The sequence below is a fragment of the Cuculus canorus genome, chromosome 39, assembly GCF_017976375.1.
Source record: "Cuculus canorus isolate bCucCan1 chromosome 39, bCucCan1.pri, whole genome shotgun sequence".
NCBI lineage: Eukaryota > Metazoa > Chordata > Aves > Cuculiformes > Cuculidae > Cuculus > Cuculus canorus.
Genome location: NC_071439.1, coordinates 43,683 through 64,992, shown reverse-complemented (window position 1 = coordinate 64,992; position 21,310 = coordinate 43,683). Strand labels below are relative to the sequence as shown.

Below are 21,310 nucleotides of genomic sequence, written 5' to 3'. Positions count from 1 at the left end.
TGTTCATTTTGAAGGAAAAATGGGGATTTTGGGGAGGAAATGGGAATTTCGGGGGGAAAATGGGAATTTAGGAGGGGAAAATCGGAATTTTGGAGGGGAAAATGGGGAATTTGGGGATAAAAATGGGGAATTTGGGGAGAAAAATGGGGAATTTTGAGTGAAAAAATGTTGATTTTGAAGGAAAAACGGGGAATTTGGGGGGGAAATGGGAATTTCAGAGGGGAAAATAGGAATTGTGGAGGGAAAATGGGGAATTTGTGGAGAAAAACGGGGAATTTGGGGAGAGAAATGGGGAATTTGGGGAGGAAACTTAATTTTGGTGGAAAAATGGGGAATTTGGGGAGAAAACCGTGAATTTCGAGTGGAAAAATGTTGATTTTGAAGGAAAAATGGGGATTTGGGGAAGGAAATGGGAATTTTGGAGGGGATATGGGAATTTAGGAGGGAAAAATGGGAATTTTAGAGGGGAAAATGGGGATTTTGGGGAGAAAAATGGGGAATTTGGAGTGAAAAAATGTTGATTTTGAAGGAAAATGGGGATTTTGGGGAGGAAATGGGAATTTTGGAGGGGAAAATGGGAATTTTAGAGGGAAAATGGGGAATTTGGGGAGAAAAATGGGGAATTTGGGGAGAGAAAAGGGGAATTTGGGGAGGAAACCGTGAATTTTGAGTGAAAAAATGTTGATTTTGAAGGAAAAATGGGGATTTTGGGGAGGAAATGGGAATTTCAGAGGGGAAATGGGAATTTCAGAGGGGAAATGGGAATTTCGGAGGGGAAAATCAGAATTTTGGAGGGGAAATGGGGAATTTGGAGTGAAAAATGGGGAATTTCGAGTGAAAATTGTTGATTTTGAAGGAAAAATGGGGAATTTGGGGGGAAAATGGGAATTTTTGGGGGGGGAACGGGGAATAGGGGGAGAAAAAAGGGGATTTGGAGGTGGGAAAAGGGGTTTGGAAGTGGAAAAGGGGAATTTGGAAGTGGAAAAGGGGAATTTGGAGGTGGAAAACGGTGAATTTTGAGGCGAAATTTTGATTTTTGAGGGGGAAAATCGTGAATTTCGAGGGGGGAAAATTTCGAATTCGGAGGGGAAATGGGGGAATTCCGAAGGGAAATTCGGGAATTCGGGAATTCTGGGGGGGGGGGAGGGGGGGGGGTCCCTCACCTTTGAGTCTCCTCTGCGTCGCCCCTCCCCCCCCCCCGCGCGGGGGATGCCGGGAAAGGGGGGGGGGGGAGGGGGAGGGGGGGGGAGGGGCCCAATCAGGGCCTTCCACGTTAATGAAGAGGCGGTAATTAAGGCCCCTCCCCCACCCCCGGAGGCCGCCGGAGCGCTCCTAATTAACCGCCGCGCCTTAATTACTCACCTTAATGAGCCCCTCCCCCCCCTTCGTCATTAACCGCGCCCTCATTAATTAACCCCCCCACCCTAATTACGACCCCTTAATTAACCCCCTCCCCCAATTAACCCCTTAATTAACCCCCCCACCCTAATTACGACCCCTTAATTAACCCCCCCACCCTAATTAACCCCTTAATTAATCCCCTAATTAACCCCCTCCCCCTAATTACGACCCCTTAATTAACCCCCACCCCTTAATTAATCCCTTAATTAACCCCCAATTAATCCCCTCACCCTAATTACGACCCCTTAATTAACTCCCTCCCCCTAATTAACCCCGTAATTAACCCCCCACCCTAATTAACCCCCTAATTAACCCTCTAATTAATCCCCTCCCCCTAATTAACCCCCTTAATTAACCCCCCACCCTAATTAACCCTTTAATTAACCCCCTAATTAACTCCCTCACCCTAATTAACCCCTTAATTAATCCCCTCCCCCTAATTACGACCCCCTAATTAACCCCCTTCCCCTAATTAACCCCTTAATTAACCCCCCACCCTAATTAACCCCCTAATTAACCCCCTAATTAACCCCCTAATTAACCCCCTCACCCTAATTACGACCCCTAATTAACCCCCTCCCCCTAATTAACCCCCTAATTAACCCCCACCCTAATTAACCCCTTAATTAACCCCCCACCCTAATTAACCCCCTTAATTAACCCTCTCACCCTAATTATGACCCCTAATTAATCCTCTAATTAATCCCCTCCTCCTAATTACGACCCCTTAATTAACCCCCTCCCCTAATTAACCCCTTAATTAATCCCTAATTAACTCCCTAATTAACCCCCTCCCCCTAATTAACTCCCTAATTAACCCCCCACCCTAATTAACCCCCTAATTAACCCCCTCCCCCTAATTAACCCCTTAATTAACCCCCTCCCCCTAATTAAGACCCCTTAATTAACCCCCCCAATTAACCCCTTAATTAACCCCCCACCCTAATTAAGCCCCTAATTAACCCCCTCACCCTAATTACTACCCCTAATTAAGCCCCCGGTTGTCCCTTAATTAACCCCCCCATACTAATTAGCCCCTTAATTAACCCCCCATGCTAATTACCCCCGTAATTAACCCCCAATTGATTTCCCCTCTTAATTAACCCCACTAATTACCCCCCTTAATTAACCCCCCACCCTAATTAACCCTCTTAATTAAGCCCCCAGACTAATTAGCCCCTTAATTAACCCCCAACCTAATTACCCCTCTTAATTAACCCCGCTAATTACCTCCCTTAATTAACCACCGCTCTAATTACTGCTCTTAATTAACCCCATCCTAATTAACCCCCTAATTAACTCCCATAGTAATTACCCCTCTTAATTACCCCCACTCTAATTACCCCCTAATTAACCCCCAACCCTAATTACTCCCCATTAATTACCCCCCCAACCCTTAATTACCCCCTTAATTAACCCCCTCACCCCTAATTAACGCCCCTTAATTACCCTCCCCGTCCTAATTAACCCCCTCGGGTCATTAATTAATGAACCCCCGAACCTAATTAACGCATCGCCGGTGATTAATGGACCTCATTAACGCCTTGAAGTGATGAACTGAGCTAATTAGGGCGATTAATTAACCTAATGAGGCGGTGAATGGGCCTAATTAACCCCTTTGTAGCCATTAATTGGCCTAATTAGACCCTTTAAGCCAATTAATGGCTGAATAGACCCAATTAATTGCCCTAATTAACATATTTGACCCCATTAATTAACCCATTTCCCCCTAATTACTCATATTAAGGAACTAATTAACCTATTTTGCTCTATTAATGTCATTAATAGACTTAATTAATGCAATTAGAGCAATTATTTACCCAATTAATGCACTTAATTAACCTCTTTTACTCTATTAGAGTTATTAATAGTCCTTATTTACACATATAATTAATTATTAGGCCTAATTAACTCCATTAATTAACCCATTTTGCCCTATTAGCTTAATTAATAGACCTAATTAGCGCCGTTCGCCCACTTAATGACCCTATTTTGGGCTCTAAGCCTCATTAAGAGGCATAATTAGCCATTAATTAACCCATTATCCCACTAATAAATGAACTAATTAACGTCTTTCGCTCTATTAATGTCATTAATAGACTTAATTAACGCAATTAGAGCAATTATTTACCCAATTAAGGCACTTAATTAACCTCTTTTATTCTATTAGGGTTATTAATAGCCCTGATTTACGCATATAACCCATTATTAGCCCTAATTAACTCCATTAATTAACCTATTTTGCCCATTAATTACCCTATTAACGTTATTAATAGACCTAATTATTGTAATTAGCCTCATTAATTACCCAATTAGACCCAATTTATCCCTATTAGACCCTAATTAATTAAGCAAATAGGCGCAATTAACCTAATTAATGGCATCAATGACTCATTTAACTCACAAAAGGCAATTAATTAACCCAATTAATGACTCTAATTAGCGTATTTAAGCCTAATTTAAGCTAATTAATTAATGGAGGGCGCCCAATTAAGCTAATTAATGGCATTAACCCAACCGCAAAGCAATTAATGAACCCAATTAAGCTAATTAACGCGGCTAATTAGCTAATTAACCCCACCAGGACCTCATTAATCAATTAATTATCCTAATTAGCGAATCCGATCGAGGCGTTCAACCCAATTAACCCTCATTAACGAACCCAATTAACGCCTCCCAACCCCCTCCCTCATTAATTACGCGGACGGCGCCAATAATTAGAGCGGAACTTCGTTAACGAAAGAGGTTCTTTAATTAAAGGGTGGTCTTAATGAGGGGTAATTGGGGGTAATTAATGCCCTTTGGGGGAGTGGGAGGGAGAAAATCGGGAATTTGGGGGGAAAAATGGGAATTTTGGGGGAAAAATGGGAAATTTGAGGGGAAAAATGGGAATTTTGGGGGAAAAATGGGAAATTTGGGGGAAAAATTGGGAATTTGGGGGGGAAAATTGGGAATTTTGGGGGAAAAATGGGAAATTTGAGGGGAAAATTGGGAATTTTGGGGGGAAAATGGGAAATATGAGGGGAAAATGGGGAATTTTTGGGGAAAAATGGGAATTTTGAGAGGAAAATGAGAAATTAGTGTGGAAAAATGGGGAAATTTGAGGGAAAATGAAAAACTTGTGTGGAATTTCAGGAGAGAAATGTTAATTCCAAGTGGGAATCGAAGGAATTTTCGGGCGCTAAATGGGAAATTTGGGGGGAAAATGATCAGTGTTGATAAAAACGGGAAATGTTGCAAAAAATATGGAAACTCTGAGAAAAATTAGAAATTTTGAGATAAAAATGGAAATTTTGATGACAAAAAGTTGGAAATTTGGAGGAAAAATGAGACAAAAGATGACAAAAAAATTGGAAATCTTGAAGGAAAAACTGGAATTTTGAGGAGAAAATGGAAATTTTGAAGACAAAAATGGAAACTTTGAGGAAAAATGGGAACTTCTGAGGAAAAATTAGAACTTGTGAAGAAAATATTGGTATTTTTGAGGAAAAGAGTGGATTTTTTGAGGAAAATATTACACTTTTTGAGGAAAATTTTGAACTTTTGAGAAAAAATTGGAAATTTTGAGAAAAAAATCAGAAATTTTGAGAAAAAATATTTTTTTGTGGAAAAATTGGAACTTTTGAGAAAAAGTTAAATTCTTTGAGGAAGAATTGGAGATTTTAAGGAAGAGTGGAAACTTTAAGGAAAAAATTAAAAGTTTTGTGAAAAAAAAGGAAATTTTGAGGGAAAATTAATTTTTTGGAAGGAAATTTGAAAATTTTGAGGAAAAATTTTGAAATTTCAAAAATCTCAAAAAAATTTTAAAAATTTTGTGGAAAATTGGAAATTTTGAGGGAAAATTAATTTTTTGAGGAAAATTAGGAAATTTCAAGAAACAATTTTGAAATTTTAAAAATTGAAAATTTCAAAAAAATTTAAAATTTTGTGAAAAAATTGGAAATTTTGAGGGAAAATTAATTTTTTGAGGGAAATTTGGGAATTTTGAGGAAAAATGTTGAAGTTTTGAAAAAATTTCAAAATTTCAAAAAATTTTGAAAATTCAAGAATTTCAAAAAATTTTAAAATTTTTGTAAAAAAATTGGAAATTTTGAGGGAAAATTACTTTTTTGAGGGAAATTTGGAAATTTTGAGGGAAAATGTTGAAATTTTGAAATTTCAAACTTTTTAAAAAAAATTTGAAATTTCAAAAAATTTTCAAAATTTCAAAAAAAATTTCAAAATTTCAAAAAATTTTGAAAATTTCAAAAATTTTGAGAATTTCAAAAAAAATTCAGCAATTTGAAGGCGAGACCCCAGAATGTGTGTAGGAACGCATTTCTTTTTTGGGTCTATCAAACTCCTTAGGGCGGAACGGGGCCGTTTCGGGGGTGTTGCGGCGCCGCTGCCGCCATGTTTTATTGGCGGCGCTGCGCGAGGCGCGGGGCGAGAGCCACCAGCAGCGCCCGCAGGTGCCGCGCGGCCTCCTGAGCCGCCGCCAACACCTCGTGGTGTCCCAAATCCTCGGCGTTATCCGTGTCCTCGGCGGCGTCACGCGTGTCCTCGGCGGCGTCACGCGTGTCATCCTCGTCGTCGTCGTCGTCTCCCGGCGCCGCGTTGGTGATGAGCGACAGCCCCAAGAGCCGCAGCCCGCAGTGCCGCGCCGCCACCGCCTCCGCCACCGTGCTCATCCCTGCCCGCCCGCGCCAAAAACACGCTAAGAACACGCTAAGGGCGTCGTGGGAAGAGCGAAACACGCTAAGAACACGCGAAGGAGGGGGATAAAGGCGTGGGGATGGGCGGAAAAGGCGCTGAGGAGGGGGGAAAGGGGGGGAAAAGAGGCGAAAAGCGTCATAGAATGAGGTGGACATGCTAAGAACATGCTAAGAACATGCTAAGGACACGCTAAGGACACGTTAGAACATAGAATGAAGAGCGAAACGTGGTAAAAACACGCGAAGAGGACACTAAAGGCATCCAAACATGCTAAAAACACGCTAAGAACACACTAAGGACATAGTAAAGGGATCATATGAAGAGCCAAACATGCTAAGAACACACTAAGGACACACTAAAAGCATTCTATGAAGAGAAAAACATGCTAAAAACATGCTAAGGAGGTGCTAAAGGCATCAAAACATGCTAAAAACACGCTAAGGAGACGCTAAAGTCATAGAATGAAGAGCCAAACATGCTAAAAACACGCTAAGGACACACTAAAGGCATCATATGAAGACCTAAACATGCTAAAAACATGCTAAGGAGACGCTAAAGGCATCCAAACATGCTAAAAACACACTAAGGACACACTAAAAGCATCATATGAAGAGCCAAACATGCTAAAACATGCTAAGAGGACAGTAAAGGCATCCAAACATGCTAAAAACACGCTAAGGACATGCGAAGGACTCACTAATGGCGTCGCCCGGGGGAGAAGGAGAAGAGCGGATTCGTCACACGCTAAGGACACGCTAAGGGCGGGGGAGGAAAGGCCGGAGCACGAGAGAAGACACGCTAAGAACACGCTAAGGGCACGTGGAGCCTCTGCCGGTGCCGGAAAGAGCCGTTTAGAGGGACCTTAGCGTGTAATTAGCGTGTTGGGGCCCGAAATGACCCTTAAACACCCCCTAATTGCCCCTTTCAGCCGCCATATTGCTCTTCCCATGACCTTAGTGTGTCCTTAGCATGTTCTTACCATGTTCACCCCTTAATTACCCCCTAATTACCTCCTAATTGCCCCTAAATACCCCTAATTGCCCTCTAATTACCTCCTAATTACCCCTAATCCTCTCTTTCAGCCACCATATTGCTCTTCCCATGTTCTTAGCGTGTCCTTAGCATGTTCTTAGCATGTTAACCCCCTAATTACCCCCTAATCGCCCCCTAATTAACCCTAAATGCCCTCTAATTACCCCAAAATGTCCACTAATTACCCCTAAATGCCCCGTAATTGCCCCTAATTACCCCCTAATCGCCCCTTTCAACCGCCATATTGCTCTTCCCATGTCCTTAGCATGTTTTTAGCATGTCCTTAGCATGTTCACCTCTTGAATACCCCCTAATTACCTCCTAATTACCCCTAAATGCCCTCTAATTGCCTCCTAATTACCCCTAATTGCCCCCTAATGCCCCCTTTCAGCCGCCATATTGCGCTTCCCATGACCTTAGCGTGTCCTTAGCATGTTCTTAGCATGTTCACCCCCTAAATACCCCCTAATTACCTCCTAATTGCTCCTAAATACCCCCTAATTGCCTTCTAATTACCCCTAATTACCCCCTAATCGCCCCTTTCAGCCGCCATATTGCGCTTCCCATGACCTTAACGTGTTCTTAGCATGTTCTTAGCATGTTCACCCCAATTACCCCTAATCACCTCCTAATTACTCCTAAATGCCCTCTAATTACTCCAAAATGTCCACTAATTACCCCTAAATGCCCCCTAATTGCCCCTAATTACCCCCTAATTGCCCCTTCCGGCCGCCATATTGCTCTTCCCATGACCTTAACGTGTTCTAAGCATGTTCTTAGCATGTTCACCCCCTAAATACCCCCTAATTACCCCCTAATTGCCCCTAAATACCCCCTAAATGCCCCCTAATCTCCCCTTTCAGCCGCCATATTGCGCTTCCCATGACCTTAGCGTGTCCTTAGCATGATCTTAGCATGTTCACCCCCTAAATACTCCTTAATTGCTCTTAATTACCTCCTAATTGCCCCTAAATGATCCCTAATTGCCCCCTAATCGCCCCTTTCAGCCGCCATATTGCTCTGCCCATGACCTTAGCGTGTCCTTAGCATGTTCTTAGCATGTTCACCCCCTAATTACCCCCTAATCACCCCCTAATTACCCCTAAATGCCCTCTAATTACCCCAAAATGTCCACTAATTACCCCTAATTACCCCCTAATTGCCCCTTCCGGCCGCCATATTGCTCTTCCCATGACGTTAGCATGTTCTAAGCATGTTCTTAGCATGTTCACCCCCTAATTACCCCCTAATTACCTCCTCATTGCCCCTAAATGCTCCCTAATTGCCATTAATTACCTCCTAATTGCCCCCTAATGCTCTCTTTCAGCCGCCATATTGCTCTTCCCATGACCTTAGTGTGTCCTTAGCATGTTCTTACCATGTTCACCCCTTAATTACCCCCAATTACCTCCTAATTACCCCTAAATACTCCCTAATTACCCTTAATTGCTCCCTAATTGCCCCTAATTGCTCCCTAATCGCCCCTTTCAGCCGCCATATTGCGCTTCCCATGACCTTAGCGTGTCCTTAGCATGTTCTTAGCATGTTCACCCCCTAATTACCCCCTAATCACCCCCTAATTACCCCTAAATGCCCTCTAATTACCCCAAAATGTCCACTAATTACCCCTAATTGCCCCTAATTGCCCCCTAATCGCCCCTTTCAGCCGCCATATTGCTCTTCCCATGTCCTTAGCGTGTTCTAAGCATGTCCTTAGCATGTTCACCCCCTAATTACCCCCTAATTGCCCTTAATTACCTCCTAATTGACCCTAATCGCCCCTAAATGACCCCTAATTGCCCCTAATTACCCCCTAATTGCCCCTTCCGGCCGCCATATTGCTCTTCGCATGACCTTAGCGTGTCCTTAGCATGTTCACCCCCTAAATACCCCCTAATTGCCCTTAATTACCTCCTAATTACCCCTAATTACCCCCTAAATGCCCCCCTAATCTCCCCTTTCAGCCTCCATATTGCTCTTCCCATGACCTTAACATGTTCTTAGCATGTCCTTAGCATGTTCACCCCCTAAATACCCCCTAATTACCCCCTAATTGCCCCTAAATGCTCCCTAATTGCCATTAATTACCTCCTAATTGCCCCCTAATGCCCTCTTTCAGCCGCCATATTGCTCTGCCCATGACCTTAGCGTGTCCTTAGCATGTTCTTAGCATGTTCACCCCCTAATTACTCCCTAATTGCCCCTAAATGCCCTCTAATTGCCTCCTAATTGCCCCCTAATGCCCTCTTTCAGCCGCCATATTGCTCTTCCTATGACCTTAGTGTGTCCTTAGCGTGTTCTTAGCATGTTCACCCCCTAAATACCCCCTAATTGCCCCTAAATACCCCCTAATTACCCCCTAATGGCCCCTTCCGGCCACCATACCGCTCTCCCCGTGTGGTTAGCGTGTGGTTAGCGTGTCGTTAGCGTGTGGGGACTCACCGACGGCGTGGGCCCCGAGGCGCCGCAGGAGCCGACACTCGGCGGGGGTTTCGTAACTGGGACCGCCGACGCCGCAGTAAACGCCGGGACGGGGCCGGAGGGCGGCGGGAGCGCAACGCAACGCCAACCGCCGCAGAGAGCGGTCGTAGGCGGCCGCCATGGCGGGAAAGCGCGGACCGAACCTGCAGTGGGGCGGAGGGGCGCTATGGGGGCTCTATGGGGCGCTGGGGGGCTCTATGGGGTCTCTATGGGGCTCTATGGGGGCTCTATGGGTCTCTATGGGGCCTCTGTGGGGGTCTCTGTGGGGGCTCTATGGGGCTCTATGGGGGCTCTATGGGGCTCTATGGGGAGGCCCCTAGAAAGGGAGAGGTGGGGCTTTAGGACCCTGTTAGAGGAGAGGGGCGGGGCTTGAGGGGGGCGGGGCTTCAGGCCCTATTGGAGGTTTCTATGGGCTCAATGGGTCTCTATGGGTCTCTCTATGGGTCTCTCTATGGGGTCTCTATGGGGGCTCTATGGGGAGGTCCATAGAAAGGGAGAGGTGGGGCTTTAGGACCCTGTTAGAGGAGAGGGGCGGGGCTTGAGGGGGGGCGGGGCTTCAGGCCCTATTGGAGGTTTCTATGGGCTCAATGGGTCTCTATGGGGTGTCTTTGGGTCTCTATGGGGTCTCTATGGGGTCTCTATGGAGAGACCCATAGAAAGGGAGAGGTGGGGCTTTAGGACCCTGTTAGAGGAGAGGGGCGGGGCTTGAGCGGGGCGGGGCTTCAGGCCCTATTGGAGGTTTCTATGGGCTCAATGGGTCTCTATGGGCTCTATGGGTCTCTCTATGGGGTCTCTATGGGGGCTCTATGGAGAAACCCATAGAGGGGGAGAGGTGGGGCTTTAGGACCCTGTTAGAGGAGAGGGGCGGGGCTTGAGGGGGCGGGGCTTCAGGCCCTATTGGAGGTTTCTATGGGCTCTATGGGTCTCTATGGGGTCTCTATGGGGCTCTATGGGGTCTCTTGGCCCCATTGATCTCTATTGGTTCCATTGGTTCCCATTGATTCCTATTGGTTCTATTGGTTCCTATTGGTCTCTATGGGGCTCTATGGGGTCCCTATGGGTCACTGTTGGCTCCATTGATCCCTATTGGTTCCCATTGGTTTCTATTGTCTCTATGGGGCTCTATGGGGCGGCTGTGGGTCACTCTTGGCCCCATTGATCCCTATTGGTTTCTATTGGCTCTGTAGGGTTCTATGACACTCTATGGGGCTCTATTGGTTCCTATGGTTCCCAATGGGTTTCTATGGGTCTTATATTGACTCTATGGGCCTCTATGGGTCCCTATGGGCTCTGTTGGTTCCTATGGGGCTCTATGAGCTCTATTGGTTCCTATGGGTCCCTGTGAGTCCATATTAACTCTATGGGTCCCTATGGGCTCTGTTGGTTCCTATGGGGCTCGATGGGTCCCTATGAGTCTCTATGGGTCTTTCTGGTCTCTATGCATTCTATTGGGCTCTATGGGTCTATATTTGCTCTATAGGTCTCTATGGGTCTCTATGGGGCACTCTTTGCCCCATTGATCCCTATTGATTCCATTGGCTCCCATTGATCCCTATTGGTTCCATTGATTCCCATTGGTCTCTATGGGCTCTATTGGTTCCTATGGGTCTCTATGGGTCCCCATGGGCTCTATGGGTCCCTATGGGGCACTCTTTGCCCCATTGATCCCTATTGGTTCTATTCATTCCCATTGGTCTCTATGGGTCTCTATGGGTCTCTATTGGTCTCTATGGGTCTCTATGGGTCTCTATGGGTCCATATTTGCTCTATGGGCTCTATAGGTCCCTATGGGTCTCTATAGGTCCCTATGGGTCTCTATGGGGCACTCTTTGCCCCATTGATCCCTATTGGTTCCATTGGTTCCCATTGGTCTCTATGGGTCTCTATTGGTTCCTATGGGGCTCTATGGGTCCCCATGGGCTCTATGGGTCCCTATGGGGCACTCTTTGCCCCATTGATCTCTATTGGTTCTATTCATTCCCATTGGTCTCTATGGGTCTCTATGGGTCCATATTTGCTCTATGGGCTCTATAGGTCCCTATGGGTCTCTATAGGTCCCTATGGGGCACTCTTTGCCCCATTGATCCCTATTGGTTCCATTCATTCCCATTGGTCTCTATGGGTCTCTATGGGTCCATATTTGCTCTATGGGCTCTATTGGTTCCTATGGGTCTCTATAGGTTCCTATGGGTCTCTATGGGTCCCTATGGGGCACTCTTTGCCCCATTGATCCCTATTGGTTCCATTCATTCCCATTGGTCTCTATGGGTCTCTATGGGTCCATATTGGCTCTATGGGCTCTATTGGTTCCTATGGGTCTCTATGGGTCCCTATGGGCTCTATGGGTCCCTATGGGCTCTATGGGTCTCTATGGGTCCCTATGGGGCACTCTTTGCCCCATTGATCCCTATTGGTTCCATTGATTCCCATTGGTCTCTATGGGTCTCTATTGGTCTCTATGGGTCCATATTTGCTCTATGGGCTCTATTGGTTCCTATGGGTCTCTATGGGTCGCTATGGGCCCCACCTCTCGTCGTTGGGCCCCACGAGGGCGTTCCGCCCCCCCAGTCCGGGCAGATCGATGTGATCCCGGATCACGAGAAGATCTCCGGGTAAAAGATCGGGACTGAGGCTTCCGGCGGCGTTGGTGAGAACCAAAGTGTGAACCCCGAGTAAGGCCAACGTCCGCACCGGCATCACCACCTGTGGGGCAGAGCAGTTGGGGGGCAGCGGGACCCATAGATGTGGGGCAGAGAGGGGTTATGGGGCAGAAAGGGGGGGAAAAGCAATGGGAAAGGGGGTTTGGGGAGGGAAAAGGGGGGGTTTGGGGGGTTAAAGGTTGGGGTACAGGGGGGTTGTGGGGCAGAAGAGGGGCAGAAGTTGTGGGGCAGAGCAGTTGGGGGGCAGTGGGACCCATAGATGTGGGGCAGAAGGGGGTTATGGGGCAGAAAGGGGGGGAAAAGCAATGGGAAAGGGGGTTTGGGGGGGAAAAAAAGTGGGGTTTGGGGGGTTAAAGGTTGGGGTACAGGGGGGTTGTGGGGCAGAAGAGGAGTAGAAGATGTGGGGCAGAGCAGCTGGGGGGCAGCGGGACCCATAGATGTGGGGCAGAGAGGGGTTATGGGGCAGAAAGAGGGGGAAAAGTAAAGGGTAAGGGGGTTTGGGGGGAGTTTGTGGGGACAAAGGGGAGTTTGGGGGGACAAAGGTTGGGGTACAGGGGGGTTGTGGGGCAGAAGAAGGGCAGAAGTTGGGGGGCAGAGCAGTTGGGGGGCAACGGGACCCATAGATGTGGGGCAGAGAGGGATTATGGGGCAGAAAGGAGGGGAAAAGCAAAGGGAAAGGGAGTTTGGGGGGGACAAAGGGGGAGTTTGGGGGGGACAAAGGGGGTGTTGGGGGGTTAAAGGTTGGGGTACAGGGGGGTTGTGGGGCAGAAGAGGGGTAGAAGTTGGGGGGCAGAGCGGTTGGGGGGCAGCGGGACCCATAGATGTGGGGCAGAAGGGGGTTATGGGGCAGAAAGGGGGGGAAAAGTAAAGGGAAAGGGGGTTTGGGGGGAGTTTGGGGGGACAAAGGGGGGTTTGGGGGGGGACAAAGGTTGGGGTACAGGGGGGTTGTGGGGCAGAAGAGGAGTAGAAGTTGTGGGGCAGAGCGGTTGGGGGGCAGTGGGACCCATAGATGTGGGGCAGAGAGGGGTTATGGGGCAGAAAGAGGGGGAAAAGTAAAGGGAAAGGGGGTTTGGGGGGGACAAAAAGGGTTTGGGGGGGACAAAGGGGGGTTTGGGGGGGACAAAGGTTGGGGTACAGGGGGGTTGTGGGGCAGAAGAGGGGTAGAAGTTGGGGGGCAGAGCGGTTGGGGGGCAGCGGGACCCATAGATGTGGGGCAGAGAGGGGTTATGGGGCAGAAAGAGGGGGAAAAGTAAAGGGAAATGGAGGTAAAAGCAAAGGGAAAGGAGGTTTGGGGGGACCCCACTTATGGGGCTGAGACCCACATCTATGGGGCAGGACTCAAATCTATGGGGCAGGGACCCACATATAGGGCTCAGGAGCCAAATCTATGGGGCAGGGACCCACATCTGGGGCTCAGGAGCCAAATCTATGGGGCAGGGACCCACACCTATGGGGCAGGGACCCACATATAGGGATTGGGGGTCACATCTATGGGGCAGGGACCCAAATCTATGGGGCAGGGACCCACATACAGGGATCAAAAGGTCATATCTATGGGGCTGGACCCACACTTATGGGGCAGAGACCCAAATCTATGGGGCAGGGACCCACATATAAGGATCAAGAGGTCATATCTATGGGGCAGGACCCACACTTATGGGGCAGAGACCCATATCTAGGGCTCAGGAGTCAAATCTATGGGGCAGGGACCCACACTTATGGGGCAGGGACCCACATATAGGGCTCAGGAGCCAAATCTATGGGGCAGGGACCCACACTTATGGGGCAGGGACCCACATCTATGGGGCAGGGACCCACATCTAAGGCGCAGGAGCCAAATCTATGGGGCAGGGACCCAAATCTATGGGGCAGGGACCCACATCTATGGGGCAGGGACCCACATCTAAGGCGCAGGAGCCAAATCTATGGGGCAGGGACCCACATCTATGGGGCAGGGACCCACATCTAGGGCTCAGGAGCCAAATCTATGGGGCAGGACCCCCACTTATGGGGCAGAGACCCACACGTAGGGCTGGGGGGTGCCACGTGTGGGGCTGCCCCCCAAGTGTGGGGCGGTACCTGGGCGGGGCTGTAGCCCTCATAGAGGTGGAAACGGCCCTGAAGGACAGCGACGACGGCGCCCCCCAAGCGCCCCACCAGGAGGAGCCCCGCGTGGCCCGCGACTGTGGGGCAGCCCCACAAGTGAGCCCTCTGCCCCACAAGTGAGCCCTCCGCCCCACAAGTGAGCCCTCCGCCCCACAAGTGACCCACAAGGGCCCTCCCAGCCCCACAAGTGAGCCCTCCGCCCCACAAGTGACCCACAAGGGCCCTCCCAGCCCCACAAGTGAGCCCTCCGCCCCACAAGTGAGCCCTCCGCCCCACAAGTGAGCCCCAAGGGCCCTCCCAGCCCCACAAGTGACCCATAAGTGCCCTCCCAGCCCCACAAGTGACCCATAAGTGCCCTCCCAGCCCCACAAGTGAGCCCCAAGGGCCCTCCCAGCCCCACAAGTGACCCATAAGTGCCCTCCCAGCCCCACAAGTGAGCCCCAAGGGCCCTCCCAGCCCCACAAGTGACCCCCAAGTGCCCTCTCTGCCCCACAAGTGACCCACAAGTGACCCCTAAATGCTCTCTCTGCCCCATAAGTGACCCCCAAGTGCCCTCCCAGCCCCACAAGTGACCCCTCTGCCCCATAAGTGACCCCTAAGTGCCCTCTCTGCCCCACAAGTGACCCCCTAAGTGCCCTCCCAGCCCCACAAGTGATCCCTCTGCCCCACAAGTGACCCCCAAGTGCCCTCCCAGCCCCATAAGTGCCTTCTTTCACCCTTTTCAGCCCCACAAGTGCCCCATAAGCGCTCTCTCTGCCCCATAAGTGACCCCCAAGTGCCCTCCCAGCCCATAAGTGCCTTCTTTCACTCTTCTCAGCCCCACAAGTGACCCCTAAGTGCTCTCTCTGCCCCACAAGTGACCCATAAGTGCCCTCCCAGCCCCACAAGTGAGCCCTCTGCCCCACAAGTGACCCCCAAGGGCCCTCCCAGCCCCACAAGTGCCTTCTTTCACCCTTTTCAGCCCCACAAGTGACCCATAAGTGACCCCTAAGTGCCCTCTCAGCCCCACAAGTGACCCCCAAGTGCCCTCCCAGCCCCATCAGTGACCCCTCTGCCCCACAAGTGACCCACAAGTGCCCTCTCTGCCCCACAAGTGCCCCATAAGTGACCCCTAAATGCTCTCTCTGCCCCATAAGTGACCCCCAAGTGCCCTCCCAGCCCCACAAGTGACCCCCAAGTGCCCTCCCAGCCCCACAAGTGACCCTTCTGCCCCATAAGTGACCCCTAAGTGCCCTCTCTGCCCCACAAGTGACCCATAAATGCTCTCTCTGCCCCATAAGTGACCCCCAAGTGCCCTTCCAGCCCCATAAGTGACCCCTCTGCCCCACAAGTGACCCATAAGTGCCCTCCCAGCCCCACAAGTGACCCACAAGTGACCCCTCTGCCCCATAAGTGACCCCTCTGCCCCACAAGTGACCCCCAAGTGCCCTCCCAGCCCCACACGTGAGCCCTCTGCCCCACAAGTGACCCCCAAGTGCCCTCCCAGCCCCACAAGTGAGCCCTCTGCCCCACAAGTGACCCCCAAGTGCCCTCCCAGCCCCACAAGTGACCCCCAAGTGCCGTCCCCGCCCCACAAGTGAGCCCTCTGCCCCACAAGTGACCCACAAGTGCCCTCCCAGCCCCACAAGTGAGCCCTCTGCCCCACAAGTGACCCACAAGTGCCCTCCCAGCCCCACAAGTGACCCCTCTGCCCCATAAGTGACCCATAAGTGCCCTCCCAGCCCCACAAGTGAGCCCTCTGCCCCACAAGTGACCCCCAAGTGCCCTCCCAGCCCCACAAGTGAGCCCTCTGCCCCACAAGTGACCCCCAAGGGCCCTCCCAGCCCCACAAGTGAGCCCTCCGCCCCACAAGTGACCCCCAAGGGCCCTCCCAGCCCCACAAGTGAGCCCTCTGCCCCACAAGTGAGCCCCAAGGGCCCTCCCAGCCCCACAAGTGAGCCCTCCACCCCACAAGTGACCCCCAAGGGCTCTCCCAGCCCCACAAGTGCCCTCTCTGCCCCACAAGTGACCCATAAATGCTCTCTCTGCCCCATAAGTGACCCCCAAGTGCCCTCCCAGCCCCATAAGTGACCCCTCTGCCCCACAAGTGACCCACAAGTGCCCCCCCAGCCCCACAAGTGACCCACAAGTGCCCCCCAGCCCCATAAGTGAGCCCTCTGCCCCACAAGTGACCCCCAAGTGCCCTCCCAGCCCCACAAGTGACCCCTCTGCCCCATAAGTGACCCCCAAGTGCCCTCCCAGCCCCACAAGTGACCCCTCTGCCCCATAAGTGACCCCCAAGTGCCCTCCCAGCCCCATAAGTGACCCCTCTGCCCCACAAGTGACCCACAAGCACCCTCTCTGCCCCACAAGTGACCCCTAAATGCTCTCTCTGCCCCATAAGTGACCCCCAAGTGCCCTCCCAGCCCCATAAGTGACCCCTCTGCCCCACAAGTGACCCACAAGTGCCCCCCCAGCCCCATAAGTGACCCCTCTGCCCCACAAGTGACCCATAAGTGCCCTCCCAGCCCCACAAGTGACCCCCAAGTGCCCTCCCAGCCCCATAAGTGCCTTCTTTCACCCTTTTCAGCCCCATAAGTGCCCCATAAGCGCTCTCTCTGCCCCACAAGTGACCCCTAAGTGCCCTCCCAGCCCCACAAGTGACCCCTCTGCCCCACAAGTGAGCCCCAAGTGCCCTCCCAGCCCCATAAGTGACCCTCAAGTGCCCTCCCAGCCCCACAAGTGACCCCTCTGCCCCACAAGTGACCCCTAAGCGCTCTCTCTGCCCCATAAGTGACCCACAAGTGCCCTCTCTGCCCCACAAGTGACCCCCAAGTGCCCTCCCAGCCCCACAAGTGCCTTCTTTCACCCTTTTCAGCCCCACAAGTGACCCATAAGTGACCCCCAAGTGCCCTCCCAGCCCCATAAGTGACCCCTCTGCCCCACAAGTGACCCACAAGTGCCCTCTCTGCCCCACAAGTGCGCCATAAGTGACCCCTAAATGCTCTCTCTGCCCCATAAGTGACCCCCAAGTGCCCTCCCAGCCCCATAAGTGACCCCTCTGCCCCACAAGTGACCCACAAGTGCCCCCCCAGCCCCATAAGTGAGCCCTCTGCCCCACAAGTGACCCCCAAGTGCCCTCCCAGCCCCACAAGGGATCCCTCTGCCCCACAAGTGACCCCCAAGTGCCCTCCCAGCCCCACAAGTGACCCCTCTGCCCCATAAGTGACCCATAAGTGCCCTCCCAGCCCCACAAGTGAGCCCTCTGCCCCACAAGTGACCCCCAAGTGCCCTCCCAGCCCCACAAGTGAGCCCTCTGCCCCACAAGTGACCCCCAAGTGCCCTCCCAGCCCCATAAGTGCCTTCTTTCACCCTTTTCAGCCCCATAAGTGCCCCATAAGTGCTCTCTCTGCCCCACAAGTGACCCCCAAGTGCCCTCCCAGCCCCACAAGTGACCCACAAGTGACCCTTCTGCCCCACAAGTGAGCCCCAAGTGCCCTCCCAGCCCCACAAGTGACCCACAAGTGACCCTTCTGCCCCACAAGTGAGCCCCAAGTGCCCTCCCAGCCCCACAAGTGACCCCTCTGCCCCATAAGTGACCCCCAAGGGCCCTCCCAGCCCCACAAGTGACCCCTCTGCCCCACAAGTGACCCCCAAGGGCCCTCCCAGCCCCACAAGTGAGCCCTCTGCCCCACAAGTGACCCCCAAGTGCCCTCCCAGCCCCACAAGTGACCCCTCTGCCCCACAAGTGACCCCCAAGGGCCCTCCCAGCCCCACAAGTGAGCCCTCTGCCCCACAAGTGACCCCCAAGTGCCCTCCCAGCCCCACAAGTGAGCCCTCTGCCCCACAAGTGAGCCCCAAGGGCCCTCCCAGCCCCACAAGTGAGCCCTCCGCCCCACAAGTGACCCCCAAGGGCCCTCCCAGCCCCACAAGTGAGCCCTCTGCCCCACAAGTGACCCACAAGTGCCCTCCCAGCCCCATAAGTAACCCCTCTGCCCCACAAGTGACCCACAAGTGCCCTCCCAGCCCCATAAGTAACCCCTCTGCCCCACAAGTGACCCACAAGCACCCTCTCTGCCCCACAAGTGACCCATAAATGCTCTCTCTGACCCATAAGTGACCCCCAAGTGCCCTCCCAGCCCCATAAGTGACCCATAAGCGCTCTCTCTGCCCCCTAAGTGACCCATAAGTGACCCCTAAGTGCCCTCTCAGCCCCCCAAGTACCCCCCAAACCCCCTCTCAGCCCCACAAGTACCCCCCAAACCCCCTCTAAAAGCCCTCTCAGCCCCCCAAGTGCCCCCAAACCCCCTCTCAGCCCCCCAAGTGCCCCCCAAACCTCCTCTCAGCCCCGCAAGTGCCCTCTCAGCCCCCCAAGTACCCCCTAAGTGCTCTCTCAGCCCCCCAAGTGCCCCCCAAGTGCCCTCCAAATGCCCTCTGAGCCCCCCAAGTGCCCTCTCAGCCCCACAAGTGCCCCCCAAATGCCCTCTCAGCCCCCCAAGTACCCCCTAAGTGCCCTCTTTGCCTCCCAAGTGCCCCCCAAGTGCCCTCAAACCCCCTCTAAACCCCCTCTCAGCCCCCCAAGTGCCCTCTCAGCCCCACAAGTGCCCCCCAAATGCCCCCAAACCCCCTCTAAACGCCCTCTCTGCCCCCCAAGTGCCCCCCAAACCCCCTCTAAACGCCCTCTCAGCCCCACAAGTGCCCTCTCAGCCCCCCAAGTGCCCCCCAAGTGCCCACAAACCCCCTCTAAACCCCCTCTCAGCCCCCCAAGTAACCCCTAAGTGCCCTCTCAGCCCCCCAAGTGCCCTCCAAACCCCCTCTCTGCCCCACAAGTGCCCCCCAAACACCCTCTGAGCCCCCCAAGTGCCCTCTCAGCCCCCCAAGTGCCCCCAAACCCCCTCTAAATGCCCTCTCTGCCCCCCAAGTGCCCCCCAAACCCCCTCTCAGCCCCCCAAGTGCCCTCCAAACGCCCTTTCAGCCCCCCAAGTGCCCCCCAAACGCCCTCCAAACCCCCTCTCAGCCCCCAAACCCCCTCTGAGCCCCCCAAGTGCCCCCCAAGCGCCGCCGTGGGTCTGACCGGTGCTGCGGGGGAATCCGGGGATGTCGGCGTAGGCGAAGGTTCGGGGCTCTTCGAGGTCCTGAGCGAGCGCCCCCAGTCCCGACCCACAGACCAACCCCACTTGGGGGGCAGCCCCGATGCGGGCACGCAGCCAGGCCGCGGCCTCGGCACACGCCTCGTAGCTGGGGGGCAGACCCATAGGCGGACCCATAGGGACCATAGAGAGACCATAGAGACCCATAGAGAGGATAGAGAGGCCATAGAGGCCCATAGGAACCATAGAGGCCCATAGGGACCATAGAGAGACCATAGAGACCCATAGAAAGAATAGAGAGGCCATAGAGGCCCATAGGAACCATAGAGGCCCATAGGGACCATAGAGAGACCCATAAGGACCATAGAGAGACCCATAAGGACCATAGAGAGACCCATAGGGACCCATAGAGAGACCCATAGGGACCCATAGAGAGACCCATAGGGACCCATAGAGAGACCCATAGGGACCCATAGAGAGACCCATAGGGACCCATAGAGAAACCCATAGGGACCCATAGAGAAACCCATAGGGACCCATAGAGAAACCCATAGGGACCCATAGAAAGGATAGAGAGACCATAAAGGCCCATAGGAACCATAGAGAGATCATAGAGAGACCCCCATAGAGAGACCCCCATAGAGACCCCATAAAGAGACCCATAGAGACCCCATAAAGAGACCCATAGAGACCCCATAAAGACCCATAGAGACCCATAGAGACCCACAGAGACCCCATAGAGACCCCATAGAGACCCCACAGATTGACCCATGGAGCCCCATAGAGCCCCATAGGGACCCCTAGCGGGGCCCCCAGCCCCATAGATTGACCCCTAACGGGCCCCCCCCCCCGGCCCCATAGATTGAGCCACAGCACCGCCCTCTGCCCCACGGCGAGACCTTGACCCCCAAGTGCCGTGGGTCGTCCCCCCCCTTTGCCGTGGGGCACAGGGCCAAACGGACTTGGGACGGGGGAGGGAGGGCCCCACCCCCCACATGGGGGGCAGAGGGGGGGAGGGGACCCATAGATGTGGGGCAGAGACCCATAGATAGGGGTCCTGACCCATAGATGGGGGGCTGGAACTCACATAGAGGGGGTCCTGCCCCATAAGTGGGGAGACTGACCCCTATAAGGGACCCTCTGCCCCCTATAAGTGGGTCTCTGCCCCACATCTATGGGTCCTGACCCCTATATATGGGTCTCTGCCCCCCATCTATGGGTCCTGACCCCTATATACGAGTCCCTGCCCCCCATCTATGGGCCCTGAGCCCTATATATGGGTCTCTGCCCCCCATCTATGGGTCCTGAGCCCTATATATGGGTCCCTGCCCCACATCTATGGGTCCTGACCCCTATATATGGGTCCCAGCCCCCCATCTATGGGCCCTGATCCCTATATATGCGTCTCTGCCCCCCATCTATGGGTCTCTGCCCCACATCTATGGGTCCTGATCCCTATATACGGGTCTCTGCCCCACATCTATGGGTCCTGACCCCTATATATGGGTCTCTGTCCCCCCATCTATGGGTCCCTGCCCCACATCTATGGGTCCTGAGCCCCATATATGAGTCCCAGCCCCCCATCTATGGGTCCTGACCCCTATATACGGGGTCTCTGCCCCCCATCTATGGGTCCCCATTGGGGTCCCAGGCGCGCGCTTCCCCCCCCACCACTCCCCTTTGGCCACGCCCCCTCGCCCCTGATTGGCTGCCGGGGAAACCCCGCCCCCTCCCCATTGTCCCCAATGGCGCCGCTCCTCCTCTCTTTCCCCCCCTCCCACCTTCCTTCCATGGCGCCTCCGCGACCCGAACTGCGCCCGCGCCCCCTCTGCGCCGCCTCTTTATATGTACCTGCCGTGACGTCAC

At 52.6% G+C, this 21,310-nt stretch overlaps 1 protein-coding gene across 1 annotated transcript; it reads right to left on the bottom strand.

Moving 5' to 3' along the window:
- Positions 1-5,365: 5,365 nt before the first annotated feature.
- PNP (purine nucleoside phosphorylase) lies at positions 5,366-21,278 on the bottom strand. The gene is made up of 6 exons (XM_054053094.1): positions 21,226-21,278; positions 19,429-19,592; positions 14,349-14,452; positions 12,137-12,312; positions 9,571-9,752; positions 5,366-6,073 (listed from the first exon to the last, which is right to left on the bottom strand). Exons 1-6 carry the CDS (start codon positions 21,234-21,236, stop codon positions 5,799-5,801), a joined length of 912 nt encoding a protein of 303 aa, XP_053909069.1. The 5' UTR covers positions 21,237-21,278; the 3' UTR covers positions 5,366-5,798.
- Between the last annotated feature and the right edge of the window lie 32 nt (positions 21,279-21,310).

What these genes read in the sequence shown, in the direction of transcription:
- PNP (XM_054053094.1), bottom strand. An exon ending in AGGGCTACAGCCCCGCCCAG is followed by an intron (nt 12,313 to 14,348) that starts GTACCGCCCCAC and finishes TCTGCCCCACAG; the next exon opens with GTGGTGATGCCGGTGCGGAC. An exon ending in CCTCGGGGCCCACGCCGTCG is followed by an intron (nt 6,074 to 9,570) that starts GTGAGTCCCCAC and finishes GCGGGCGGGCAG; the next exon opens with GGATGAGCACGGTGGCGGAG.